Source organism: Austrofundulus limnaeus, unplaced genomic scaffold, assembly GCF_001266775.1.
Source record: "Austrofundulus limnaeus strain Quisiro unplaced genomic scaffold, Austrofundulus_limnaeus-1.0 Scaffold62, whole genome shotgun sequence".
Taxonomy (NCBI): Eukaryota; Metazoa; Chordata; class Actinopteri; order Cyprinodontiformes; family Rivulidae; genus Austrofundulus; species Austrofundulus limnaeus.
This window is the reverse complement of record NW_013952464.1, coordinates 663,966-677,883: the sequence shown is the minus strand read 5'-3', so window position 1 is coordinate 677,883 and position 13,918 is coordinate 663,966. Positions and strand designations below refer to the sequence as shown.

At 39.5% G+C, this 13,918-nt stretch overlaps 1 protein-coding gene across 1 annotated transcript in view; it reads right to left on the bottom strand.

The window, feature by feature from the left end:
• Positions 1-3,079: 3,079 nt before the first annotated feature.
• Positions 3,080-13,918, bottom strand: part of eogt (EGF domain-specific O-linked N-acetylglucosamine (GlcNAc) transferase) — a 22,698-nt gene continuing 11,859 nt past the window's right edge. Inside the window, exons 11-17 of the mRNA XM_014009845.1 lie at positions 12,520-12,606; positions 10,063-10,131; positions 9,692-9,753; positions 8,400-8,519; positions 7,900-8,002; positions 7,602-7,755; positions 3,080-4,811 (exon numbers count right to left, since the gene is read on the bottom strand). Coding sequence (XP_013865299.1) covers positions 7,609-7,755; positions 7,900-8,002; positions 8,400-8,519; positions 9,692-9,753; positions 10,063-10,131; positions 12,520-12,606 — 588 coding nt within the window. The 3' untranslated portion in view covers positions 3,080-4,811; positions 7,602-7,608. The remainder of the gene's footprint in view (positions 4,812-7,601; positions 7,756-7,899; positions 8,003-8,399; positions 8,520-9,691; positions 9,754-10,062; positions 10,132-12,519; positions 12,607-13,918) is intronic.

Below are 13,918 nucleotides of genomic sequence, written 5' to 3'. Positions count from 1 at the left end.
GTGTGTGTGTGTGTGTGTGTGTGTGTGTGTGTGTGTGTGTGTGTGTTGAGGGAGTCTGATCCCTGATGGACCTTTGATCCTGCAGAAGCTGACAGCCTGCAGGACTCCGAGACCCATAATAGACCGCCTCATCTTCGTTTTTGCTCGTGTTACACATATCAACACTTGATGCTCTCGGATGATGTAAGTCAACCCCCCCCCTCCCCCCGCAACTTTACCTCCCCCCTTTGCCAACACACGCTCAGACACACATACGCACAGAGACCACCACCAGGGCGGTAAACCGAATTTAATCACCGCAGCCTCTCCGTTACGCACCAGGAGACAGGCCTATCAATTATTCCATCCCAGAATATTCCGGCCTGTTGATGGCGATTGATTGTTCTGCGCTGTATTTGCAGTCATTAAGACTTCGAGGAGATCGATGTCCACTAACGACCCGAGGTGAGAGGGATCCGATCCGTTCAGATGTCTCTTTCTCCCTCTCTCCTCTGGCTGCCGCTGCTTGGCCACGCGGCGCATCCTGTGTCAACTCGACAAACAAAAAGTTAACAAAAACAGGGCGGTTCGTGTGCAGGATTAAGGGTCACCTCATAAAAATATTAGTACTTTGTCATTCACCTATAATAGAGCTTCAGGCTCCTGCCTGTGGGACCAAAACATCTCTTGTGAACCTGGCCCTCTAAGAGCCTAATGACCCTCAGGGTGGAGTGGAGGCGGAGCGATTTGCATGATCTAAACTTGTATTAATGGAGCACTGTTGTGTTTTAAAAGCTTGAAATATAATTTCCTGTTGGACCGAAAAAACTCCTCAGACAAGAAGCAGAATTAAGTCCAGCTGCCTTTGATTTGAACTTCTTAGAAGCTGTAAAGCCAAGTTCATTGAATGCTGTTTGCCAGTATACTGAACCCTTGTTCATTCAGGTAAACATAATTTATTGTTCAGCTTATGATTTAAATTAACTTCACACAACAGAACAACTGTTGTATAAGTGCTTATATTCAGACAACCTGACATAGTTGATATTTAAAATCTAAATTATGGAGAACAGTTAAAATTTGACCTTATAATGATAAGAAATCTGGTTTATAAATGCATTATAAACAGTTAATCCCTCATTAACAAGCCCTTATCAGTTAGAGGTACAGTTTTCCTCCATCCTCAACAACTAAGGAGTTCATATTTTCCACCAAATAAAATGAAAAAGGTAAAAAAAAAGGTAACAGTGTGTTTGTTTTCAACCGATTAATCTTTGCTTGAACCTGTTACGAATCGATCTGTCTGGCTTTGAAGTGGGAACAGATTAGGCATTGATGCAAGAAGGGAGGTGCCTCGTGAACAACTCCACACTGTTTACAGCTTGCAGGTAAAGAAAAAAAAACATTCAAAAGTGGATTTTAAATGTGTAAAAGGGAATCGTCTGACTGCTCCTGAAACTGCATGTCCCATTGGGGATCGGGAAGGGGGGGGTGGGGGGGTCTTCTATAATGGAGAAACAACCTGCAGCACTTATGTCCTCTGTTGTCTGATGCTATCATTGGAAGCCGCATCATGTGACAAAAAAAAAAACACTTTCCCTGATGCTGATGAACAGATTGAAATTTAATTTCCTTGTTTTCCTACATTAGAGCCATCTTAAAAGGATTGCTCGTCCTTAGAGTCTGAACAGAAATGGCACGTTAAAGACTAAATAATTGTCCTCATGTGTTGTGGTTTTGTTTTGTAGGGAGGCGGATAAAAAAATGTGAAATGTGGGCAGAATGTCTCTTTTTGTGTCGTGTAATATAGAAGCAGGGTTATAGGATCTCGTCTACTTATTCACCCAGGAGAGTAAAAGCATAAGAGAAAAATATCTGAACGCAAGATACTTTTTTTTGCTCTTAAATCAATATTCCTGGATTAATTCCTCCTGCTTTTTTATATATCTGGTGTGTGGATGTCTGGAAAAGTGGCCAAAGTAAGACGAGCAGATTGTGATAGATTTTTATTCAGCGGGGAGAAATGTTTGTCTTTAAAGATAATTCGTGACAGAGAAAATGCAAACAGACATGACTTTAAGGAGATCAGGAACAGAGTCAAGTGTGGCTGCAGAAATAAAGAACCAGAAAGTTTAGGTTATGTGGAGTTTCTCTCTTTTTTTGCAACTTTCTTCACTTTGTTGGGAGATAATCCCGGAGAGCTAAAATTCCAGGAAAGTTTTATTCAAGGACAAATTAGTTCACAAATTTTTCACATTTCTGCTGAAAACGTGACAGCCCTGATGGAAATCTTTCAAACTAAAACGGACTCAAGACCCGAGGCACAAAATGTGAGGCCTCTTATCTCGAAACCTGTAAAAGAGCCACCACTAATTAGGCTATTGTACAAACTGTGTGCTTCACACCTTTAATATAGTTTTCTCCTCACTTATTATTATTTTTTTTTACAGATTCTCCTCCAAAAGTCTGATTTTGGTCATCTTATTCTCACTCTACAAGAAGCCCAGGCTTCTTGGTTCCTCGTGCCTTTTGATCCCCAAGTAAAGAGATTCCTCATTTCTTTTACGAGGTCACCAGCAGCAACCTGAGCAGGGCCATAAATAGTGTCCATCCCAGACGGGCTCGGTGTCTGTCAATACCCAGAAAGTTCAGACACAACATCCGCACAGGAGCTCCACTGCTGACAGCAAACCTGGCTTATGGAAGCCAACGCCGCTGAGCAAACAGCATTCATGGGACTTTTGGGGGTATTTTTATGAATCCATTACTTTTACAGTCAACACTGCTGAGCTCAGTCAGTCAGCGGCGAGAGGAGGCACAAGGCTCTGGTCCCTCATGTGTGGGGTTCTACTGCCCCCCTGTGGTCAAAAATATTCATTGGCAAGAATGTTTGTTTTTAGGTCACGCAGATTTACCTCCTTAATATCCAAAACTCACTAAAACAATGAAACAGCCAACACAAAGCCATGTGGCGTCAGCAAGGACAGAGGCTTCAGTTTTGCCTGCAAGGTCACACTTCAAAACATATTTGTTTAACGAGGATGAAATGAAGCTTTGATGCTTGATGTGGCCTGCACAGAAAAGTACACATGCTTCAATGTTTTTTTTTCTAAAAAAAATCTTTATTTCAAAATAGTTCCCTTCGCTTGGAAATTAAATGGCCCAAATTTTAAGCAAATCAAAATCAGAAGCAGATCAGCAGTGATATACGTAAAAAAAAAAAAAATAAAAAATAAAGAAAATAATGCATATAAAAAGCATGAAACCCTGGATATTAGAAGTTTTTATTACTGTCAGAAATCAGTCAAGGTCAACATAAATTGGTCTTCTTTACAATAAAACAATTTTAAAAATCTTCAGTGTCAAAGTGAAATCACAATAGTTTCTTATCGACAAGTTTGCCAAACGCTAATCTGCTCTTCTTGATGGATTTATCAGAACGTCTGAAGTTATTTAGGGTCTTGGGAATCATTTTTTTACCATCCTCTGACTTGTACCTTTTAATCATAATTTCTCTGAGTTGAATTAGGACAGACACTTTCAATGGGGTGAATATTTATGTACTTACGTATTTTATAGTACAATTTTTTTCATTTAATTGATATTACTCTGTTGAATTTTGATTTAATTTTAACATTAAAATTATATTTTTTTCTTTTTTAGTGAAACAGGACATTTTTTATTGATTTCTATTAGCAATAAAAGCATAAAACATCCAAGGGGGTGAATACTTTTTAAAGACACTTTAAAACACCACTGAGAAGCCTGGGACACAGAAAACCATTGGATTAATAAAAAATAAAAAAAAACCACTCCTTTGAGTTGCATATAAAATATTTTCTTTTTTTCTGCTTCAGTCATAAAATAACTTAAAAGGCTTTAGGAAATGCAGCAGACCGTAGCCGCCCCCTCATCATTTTACATTCTTGATGTTGATTTTTGATACTTTTCAAGTAAAATACAAAATCATTTGTGCCTGAAGAAGCATCAGCATGCTTTTCAAAAAAAAGCTAAACAGAACTAAAATTCAAATAAGAAAAATAAATGAACAAAATGTCTAAATATAAAAATACAAAACAAAACAAACAAAAAAATACAATATGAAGAGGTGTGGAGTGTTAAACGTTCCTTCCGAATTACATTATTTGTCTTTTTAACAGTACTTAATACTGTTGTGCTTAACAACGCACAAACATGAACACTGGTATCAAAAGAAAACCCTTTCTTTGCTTTTATAGTGATTCATCCTCGACCTGTAATTTTTTACAGGTTTAAACGATTGATAAGCAAAACTTAACCAGGTTTTTTTTTCTACGACTAAGAGTGTTGCGATACAAAGACGTAATAAAAATGTAAAAAAAAGTCACAATTTTTGAAGAAATGAATATTGCCTGCTGCTCTACAAGCCAAATTCTTAAAAAGTTTGTACAAAGTCTTCAGGGTGTGTATTGTGGTTGACTACTCCTACTACCACACCAAATTTTACCTCAGTATGTGAAGGTGACTAAACCAGGGCCAGGTTAATTAAATGTGGCGGCCATCTTGAATATTATGTCCCATTAATTTGCCAAAAACTTATAATAAATAAATACAAATTTACCTGACAGTTTTATTGTTCATCATGATCTCAGTTTTTCATTTTCATATGATAATTTTTATCCATTGATCCATTTAAATTCTGCTTATCTGTTTGGGTCTTGGACTCTCCTCAGCAACACTCTGCAGCTCCTTCTGAGGTGTTCCCAGTCCGGACAGGATATATGGTTCCTCTTAGCGAGTTCTGGGTCTGCCTTAGGGCTTCTTCCCAAAAACATTCAAAGGGAGATGTGTGCCTTCGGAGAAAACAAACAAAAAAAATTTCATTATTAAAATTTAAAAAAAGATGAATTTACCATGTTTACCACATCTGATCCTATGTAGAAAACCATTAAGCTGAAAATGTGTTTCACATGTTTCACATGCTCATTAAAAGGGGACATATGCAAAATAAGTGTTTTTTGACATAAATACATTTTTTTGTGTATTTGGAGTCTTCAGGAGTGCGGAAAAACTGAAATGCTATGTAGATATCTTTATATTCTGTTTGGATCATATTGTTCAACATCCCAAAATGACTGACAAATGGGGGTGTGGATCACATTTGATGGCCAGTTAGAGCTAAAACTAAGTAAATATCTGCTATGCAGCTGCATTATCTAGTGTTGATGGAACCTCTCTGTGTGTGAAGAGAAAATGAATTTTCTAAACCACTAAATTAATATAAAACCAACAATTCCACCACACCAAATTTCAGCTCAATATGTATAAAAACAGCTAAATTGCAGCCATTTGAATTTAGCTGTGGTGGACATCTTGGATTCTTTTATTTGATTTTAGAATACGTTAGGCATCGTTCTCAGATCCCACCACACTAAACTTTAGCCTAATATCTCCAAAAGGTTAAAATTGAGATTTCAGAGGATTGCTCTTTGCTACCACCTTACCAAATACTCAGTATTTCTAAAAGTGTCTGAGGTCCGACTATTTAAAATTAGCTTTGGTTGTCATCTTAGATTTTGTATTTACATTCTGATTTTGTTTAAAAAATATTCTTGGCTAAAATTATATAAATATTCAGCTGTGTATTTAATGGCTGAATTACAGCGCTTTGTAAAATTAGCATTAGTGGTTAGCTTTAAATTGGGACTAGCAATCATTCTTGGCTACACCACAACAAGTTTCAGCACAATCAGTCTTAAAATGGCTGATTTATAGCCATTTAAATTTAGCTGTGGTTGCTAGCTTGAATTTTTAAATCCAAGGTAGTTTCCTTTATTTATTTGTGCCCCCCCTTGATAACACCTTGGCTACACCCGGGCCACCCCTTGCAAAAAAGTCTAGCTCCGCCCTTGTCTGGAAGCTGGAGGTGGGGTTAGGTGTGAAGTGTGAGTTGATCTGACACACCTCAGAAAAAGGGTGAAAAAGGGGCTTGTGAAGTCACAATGAGGAATTCAGCATTGAAGTTCCAGTTTATGTACGTAAACCCCAACTTAATGATTTAAACGTGCAAAAAAATATTTAAAAGCAGCATATGTAAACTTAAAACATGTTTTCACATGATAACATAAAGTTGCGGGCCTTCTAAAAGGGTGATACTGTCAATAACGTGAGTTATTTTTGTCATTTTAATTATTCACTAAAACTCTTTGCCAGACTTATTGCACTGCAACATGATGTGAATCTCCCTTAATACAAGTACACACTATATTAGATCAGTTTATGCTGGGCGTGCTCAGAAAATGCAGCTTGATTGTCAGCAGCTCCCAGCAGCGTGGCGCTGATCAAATCGGACAAGATGTGGCAGGTGAAGGTACGCCACAACAGCTGCTCATTTGCTAACTTTGACGACATGGAATGAAGTAGCCGCAGCAGAGGTAATGAAGAAACATGGGAGACATCTTATTACGCTCCAGCTGCTTCAAGTGCTCGCACTCTTTAACTGATCTGATACTAATAAAGACAGTAAAAGTGAATCAAACATGAAGTGTCGCCATACTGCATTTTTTTCCTTGATCTATCAAAGCAGCAGACAGGAAGTGACAGATACGGTGGAGTGTGACTGGGATGCACCGAACATGAGGTTAATAATGTTCTGCCAACATGGTGCATACAGGATTCATTTTCATGTTTAGACTCCGCCCCCCTCCAGGTCTCATGTTGTGTTTGAGTAGCAACGGAACTTGAAAATGTGAAGTCGGACTGACGTCAGTTCTGAGCTGAAAAAGTTCCAGTTTCCAGCTTGTCAGAATATTGAGAAAAAGCTTTTTCTATTTCTTGCTCTGACAAAATAATTCAACATTAACACATACGACAATACCTATCTATGCAGCATTTTGAGTGTACAGAGTTAAAACATATTGCCTAATAATTGCTATAAAGTACTACAAGCCTGACTGACTTAATGTAAAGTAAACAACAAAGAACTGCTAAAAAAAACGTAAAAGTTTCATTCTCTGTTGATGCAAGGAGTAGCCATGTTGAAAAGATGACGTCATGCATGCTCGGGGATGGTCATGTTGCACTGACTTGCCAACTCAAAAGGGCTGTTCCAGTTAATATTTTCGACGCATAGGTCAGAAATTCCGACTTCCAAGTACAACTGAAACGTAGCATCCCTCCCAATGATCACTGTCCACTCTACAAAGCCTTTTTTGTAGTTTGATACAATTATCTAGCAGCACAGAAACCTTTTATTTACAAACTGATTAAAAGACGTCAACAACAGAAAACCTGTCCATCCAGCCTTACGTGTTGGAGCCAGAGTCTGACCCAGCGCCACAGTAGAATTAAGACCATGAACCAACAGAATCGGATTCGCAAAACTGGTTAGCTGAAGTTCATAACCTTGTTTAGCAGTTCTGCAGCAAATGCTGTGATGTGATTGTTCAAAAACATAATAGGGAATGAAGAAAACTGAACGGATCTTAATAACTGAGTATAAAGATATCCATGCAGCACTGTGAGAGACTAAATTCAATTTTCTCCTTGCCTGGAGTCTCCAAGTACACAACAAAATTGAAGGGCTGAAAAAGTGGATTTTGCACAACATGTCTAAAACAGCAGGGCTTTCCTCAGACACTCACAGATGTGCTAAAGTTCATCATGATGGGTCCCAGGCTGCCATTTGGGATGATGTGTGACGTAATCGGCTGCCTCCATCACGATACGCATGAACTCCCTCACATCAAAGGAGTAGTTTGTAAACTTAGGATGGTCCCCGAGGGTAGGATGATGACCCTGAAAAACAAGGAATGAAAAAAAAAACCACAAGAGGAAGAACAACTGGGTAAATGTTCTGCACCTAATAAACAGTGTGTCTGAGTTCAGAGAGCCTCAGCTGTGTTCCTGAGCAGCCGGTGGCTTGTGAGGGAGTTTTCCTACCTTGTCCTGTGGGACCATTTTGTCCATTTTCTGCCAAGTCACATACTGAATGCCCCGCAGACGAGCCAAATCTCGATAGCAGCTCTCATCCTGACAGTTATATCTGAAAAGGACAGATGCAGACACTCATATCTCTGAATTTCTTCTCCCTGCCTCTCAATCTCCCCCTCAATCGTCTTCTTTTTTTCCCCACCACACGGCTTTTATTGTATATATGCCCACAGTGCTTCGCTCTTTTGTGGGATTCATGAAAAGCCACACAAAACCATGCCACATTCCTGTGAGCTTTCCTGCCAAGGCTTGCCAGGTGTGATGAACACCTGATTAATTAGGCAGTTGTTTCACATTAACACACCGAGTGGTTGAGTGGTACTTTAAAAAACAGGAAGCTGCCAAAGCGACTGGTCTTTTTCTCTGCTCCACTCGTGTTCAATCCCCCCCCACCACCACACACACACACACACACACACACACACACACAAACAAAAACTGCCACTCACAGCTCAAAGATGACAGCCCAGTCAGGGAGGAAGAGGAGGTGAGTGAGTCCGGCTCCGTGCATCCCAATGAAAATGTCAGAGTTGTGTGTGATCCTCAGTTGCTCCACAAAGGGAATGTCCCTGAAAGACACATGTGGAGTTACACACCAACATCAGCTCAAACATGTTATGGTTCCAGGCCTGTACTGCCTGTCTTCTCCTGTTTTGTGTTGTTTTCTCTACTGCTTCTCCGTGTAAGGATAAAACGTTTCCAGCTCCACTTGTTGATTGGTTGCATCCTTCAACTGGAAGACCTCTTGGAAGGACTTTTGAGGTATACCTGTCCAAAGACGATTGGCTGGAGCACACCTTGGATAGCAACACCTACCTGGCAGTAGCTGCCAATGAGGAGGCCAGACTACATGAAGGAGCTTATAAAAGCCAGCCCAGCCTTTCAATCATGCCATTGTTGGTTTGACTTAAACGCCCAGTATGATCCATCCAAACTGCCAAAATCATCTTGCATTGTCGCAGTTGCGTGATGAAAATTGCATCACTTTGTTCGCGGCTTTGAGTCTTCCACTTTTCACCTCCCTCTGCATGAGAACTAAACTGTGTGATTGGTCGGACGCTGCATTTTGCTTTGACTAACTGCTTTCAGAATCCGACTGTTGTGCCCAGAAGATTTATAACGAGTCAAACGGCCAAAAACTCAGACGTTTTTTTAAGACAAAATGCTAGATGATATCAGAAGGATTTTTTCCCCCAGAGTGTAGACTCTAGTGGGAAGAAACCCCATGCAGTGACATATACCACAGCAGAAGGCGTTTTCCTGGAGCTCGGTGTCTCAAGGACTATGAAAGGTGTGTGATAAAACGAACATCAAACATCCACATGTCGTCCAGTCGGCTGCCGATAACTGTGTGCTTCAGTGGTCTTTGTTAGAATTGTATTGCTTCGTGTCTATTCTACAGAATCTTCGGTAGCAAAAAACTTCCTTTTTGAGACACCATTTCTGTTACAGGAGATTTTGTTTTTTCTTTGCTTTTGGACTTTTCCTATTTAGATTTTTTACCTTATACTTCAGTTAGTCCATTTATTGTCTATACAAAATGTTTTGTTGTATTTCAGTTAATTCTGAGGAAACTCCTACCTTTGTTGTGCTTTATTTTAATGTTTTGCACTTTCACTGTAAAAATAAATTGTACCTTACTTTTTTTTTAACACTATATTTTGGATCTTGTTATTTATGTTGCTTCCACTACAAGCCAGGTTGTAACAAAACACTAACATGTAAGCAATCCTTAACTCACTTGTATTTGTAGTCCACCACATTGACCTCCAGCAGAGGCACTGTCTTGAGGGCATTGACCAGCTGTAAAAATGAAATAAAAAACAAGTGGACATGGTCTGTGATCAATGAGAGCACAAACAAATATGGGCAGTGACTTTATAAACCACAATCTTTGCACTGTTTATAGCAAATAAGACTTTAAGTATGCGCCTAACAGAGGTGGACGGCAAATCAATGACAGGGGGTGGTGCAGGGGATGGGAGAGTAGGAAAGCTGCATAAGTTAGGCCGGGGGGGAAAGAAGGAAGCACAAAGAGGGAAAGACAAGAACAACATGACGAGAGTGAAGTGAAAGATAAAATAAGGGAGGAAGAAAAGGGGTTGAACTCACCTCCACTTGGTTAAGTATTCGTCTGTATTCTGTGCTGCGAGCCAGCAGGGTGACACGAACACGCCCCTCCTGAAAACAACGATGAACCCAATAATCAATCAGCCAAGGACACAGAAGAGACACCGCTCTGAAAACACGCCACCAATTCAAAACTGCCTAAACAGCTTCACATCAGGTGTCTCTTATAAACAGCGTAATGGACAGGATAAAATGTCTGAATTCACATTAAAATACATTTCTAAAGTCAAAACTTTTTTCCCTCCAAATCTACTCCTCGTATAGACAGCCAGTAGACATAGTTCTTTAATTTCTGCAGTCTCTATTGCCACCTTGTGACCACAAAGTGTATGAAAGTGTTGTAACAAACGGAAAGAAGAAACAGAGATCATACATGTTGCAGCCTCACGTCTCACTGCAAAGCCTCTTAGCATGAACAGCCAATGAGCTGCTCCAAACAACAGAAGAGATTATCAGAACACAGACGCCGGTTAGAAAGATACAATCACTTTAAACTGAGCATCATAAAGACTTGACACTGGACTGATGCGCGTGTTCTTTCAACACTAGATTATTGATGTGGTTATTGTTACCCAACAGCTGCTTCCACTGGTTTCTTCCATCTCACACAGTTTATGACATCAACACAAACCTCTGACTCCTACAACACAACAAACCTAAGGATCAGGAACTTAAACATTATTTTTTTACAACAGACTATAACAAACTATTTTTGTAGAATACTGTTAAGTATAGAAGACATTGTTTGATAAAGTGAAGGTATTATTTAATATCACCAGCTGCTGAAGGTACTATATTGTCTTACTGTTAGCTAGCTATCTCATGAACCACTAGTCACTGCTGTGCCTGGACTCTAACCATGTTTGTAGTGTTTATGGACAGGATCTCAAGGCACAGTCGTGGAGAGGAGGGTGTTTGGTTTGGGAACCACAGGGCCTTGTCTCTGCTTTATGCAGATGATGTGGTTCTGTTGGCATCTTCGGGCGAAGACCTTCTGCGTGCACTGGGGTGGTTTGCAGCCGAGTGTGAAGCAGCTGGAATGAGAGTCAGTTCCTCTAAGTCTGAGGCCATGGTTCTCGACTGGAAGGAGGAGTGGAAGAGTTCAAGTATCTGAATATCTTGTTCACAAGTGATGGCAAGATGAGAGACGGGTCGAGCGTTTAGGGTCTCGCACTCGATTCGGTCTGTCGTGGTGAAGAAAGAGTTGAGTTGAAAGAAAAAGCTCTTGATTTACTGGTCTGTTTGCGTTCCAACCCTCACCTATGGTCATGAGGTGTGGATCATGCCCGGAAGAACAAGATCCTGGATAAAAGCAGCCAAAATGAGCTTCCTTCATAGGGTAGCTGAGCTCGGACTTAGGTCGTAGTCATACATGACAGTCCGGTAGACTTGGTTTGACTGAGGACCAAAACTGCAAGATTTGTTTACATTTTCAGTTGTCAAATGAACTAAATCCTGAGAACAACCTGTTCCCTCCCTCACCTGTGGTGGTGCTGTAACAAGAATCACTGAAGAAAAAACACGAAAACCTCTGAAGACACTGAGCGCAAATTCCTTCTTCGCAAAATGTAAACATGGGGTAAAGTCAGATTTTAGCAGTTCAGTTTCTTTTTGTTTTTGACAAAGGTGCCAAACAAATAGTCTTCAACAATGAGCTCAGCATGAGAGGAAGATGAGGAGGAACCGTGGAGAATGTTTCTTTCCACACAGGTGGCTGAGACGGCTCCATGTGACTTCTCTTCACCGAGTAGGAGCTCATCCAACTTCACAGCAGTGATGTCCACCTTGTAAAGACAATGAGCAAGGTATTTACAAGATATGAGTTACTTTTTTGCTATTTTTACTCAGAATGACTTGCGTTATAGTCCGCTTCCTACTTTTGGAGTGGTCTCAGGTCTGCTTGGTGTTCACACATGCAATCAAACCGCACCAGAGTTCACTTCAACTGAACCGAGACTTATGTTTTCAGGCGAACCAGAGTTTGCTTTTTGATCCACACCAGAGTTCGATTACACGTTCACACCTCCCCAAACAAACCTGACTTTCTGGGCAAACAAACTACAGTTGGATTAAAGTGGATTGAACAGAGCTGGGGTGAAAACACCCTTAGAGACATGGTGAGGAACTTTGTCATCTGAGGGGAGCTCGGAGTAGAGCCGCTGCTCCTCCTCATCGAAAGGAATCAGTTGAGGTGGTTCAGGATTAGGACGGTTCCAGTACGCCTCCCTTTAGAGGTGTTCCGGGCACGTCCCACTGGTAGGAGACCCCCCGGGAAGACCCAAGATCTTGCAATATTGCATGAGATCCCGTTTACAAGGTTTGACCAAAACATCAATAAATTTCCAATTTCTCATCATGAAATGATTTCAGTTTAAAACTCTGGCATGAAATGCAATGGGTGATATGCAGTCATTTATTCTCCAAAGATTGAATTCCTACCTTCAATCCATCCTGAAAGATGTTCAGCCGATGCAGGACGTGTTGAGAGAAAGCCCTGAACATTCCTTCAGTGGAGCAATCAGAGACCTGCAATCAACATAAAAAGTTAAAACTTAATTTCCTTCTTACATACAGTTCACTTTTCAAATGCTTAGACACATTTACTTATACTAAAACACACATATCAACACAAAAGTATGGTTTGTTACAAAAATTACTGTACAAGTTTAAATAAATCAAAGTTTACTCGATTCAGACCAGACTGTGTGGTGGAACACAGCACTGGATGTTGGTGAAAAACATATTCAGCAGTGAGAATTAGACACCTGTCAACATATTTCCTTATCTCCATGAAATGAATTTTCTAAAACTCAGATTCCGGCAGAGCAGTTCTGAATGTGAACACATGAATATAAACATGACATATAATAATCAGCATCAGCTTGAGGCTGACCGAGCAATGCTTCACAGCTCAAGGCTGGAACCACGGGGCAACACATATTTATTTGGTATCATCTTTATAGTCATTACCTTGGAATTATCATTTAAATAACCTAAGCACAATAGCTCCTGCTGATATACTGAATGCATGACATAAATATTGGACATGAGTAGGATGTTTTTCACTGAACTGGATGTTTTTATGCTTGTGATGAAAATAGACCAATGAATAAATATGAAAAATAAAGAAAAGAATTAAAAAACAAAGGCAGTTCCTATATTTTGGGAGCTATCACACGTGAAATGGAACAATGTGTGTTTGTTGTTGTTTTTGTTTTGTTTTGTTTTTTTGTCTGTTTGACAAAATGTTTATATAAACCAAAATTGAGTTGCACAAAAACAACATAAAAAACAGCACACATTGGCCACCGTTATTATGATTTAAATATTTAAATCAGTTGTTCCCAAACTTAGTGTTGTGACCCAATTGTGGGCCATGAAGCATCAAGTTAAGGTCCAATCCATTTAAACGTAATAAAAATAACTGGTGATGTAATATTTTCCTATATTTATTATAAAAACATAAAAAAATCACAAAATAACAAACAGTATTTCTGCACAAGCTGTTTAGATTGTCAATAAGCTCTTGTTTATTAGAGTTTTTGATGTTTGTGTACTTAGACTAGTAATATTTGGGGTCACAAGCCTCGGACACGGATATTTTGAAGGTGAAAAGTTTTGGAACCACTGATTTAAATGGTTTCAAGGCTCAATAAACTTTATTCTATCTGAGACATTCCACTGTCTTTTTCTCCAAAGTCAGACAAGGTTTTTTTGTCTTCAAACTAAATAAAATTCAAAATAACAAAATAATTTTAATTACTTTAGACATGGATTTTAGTATTTTAACAGTTTCTTTCCTTAAAATTCACCAAAGACATAAGAAACACACACACAC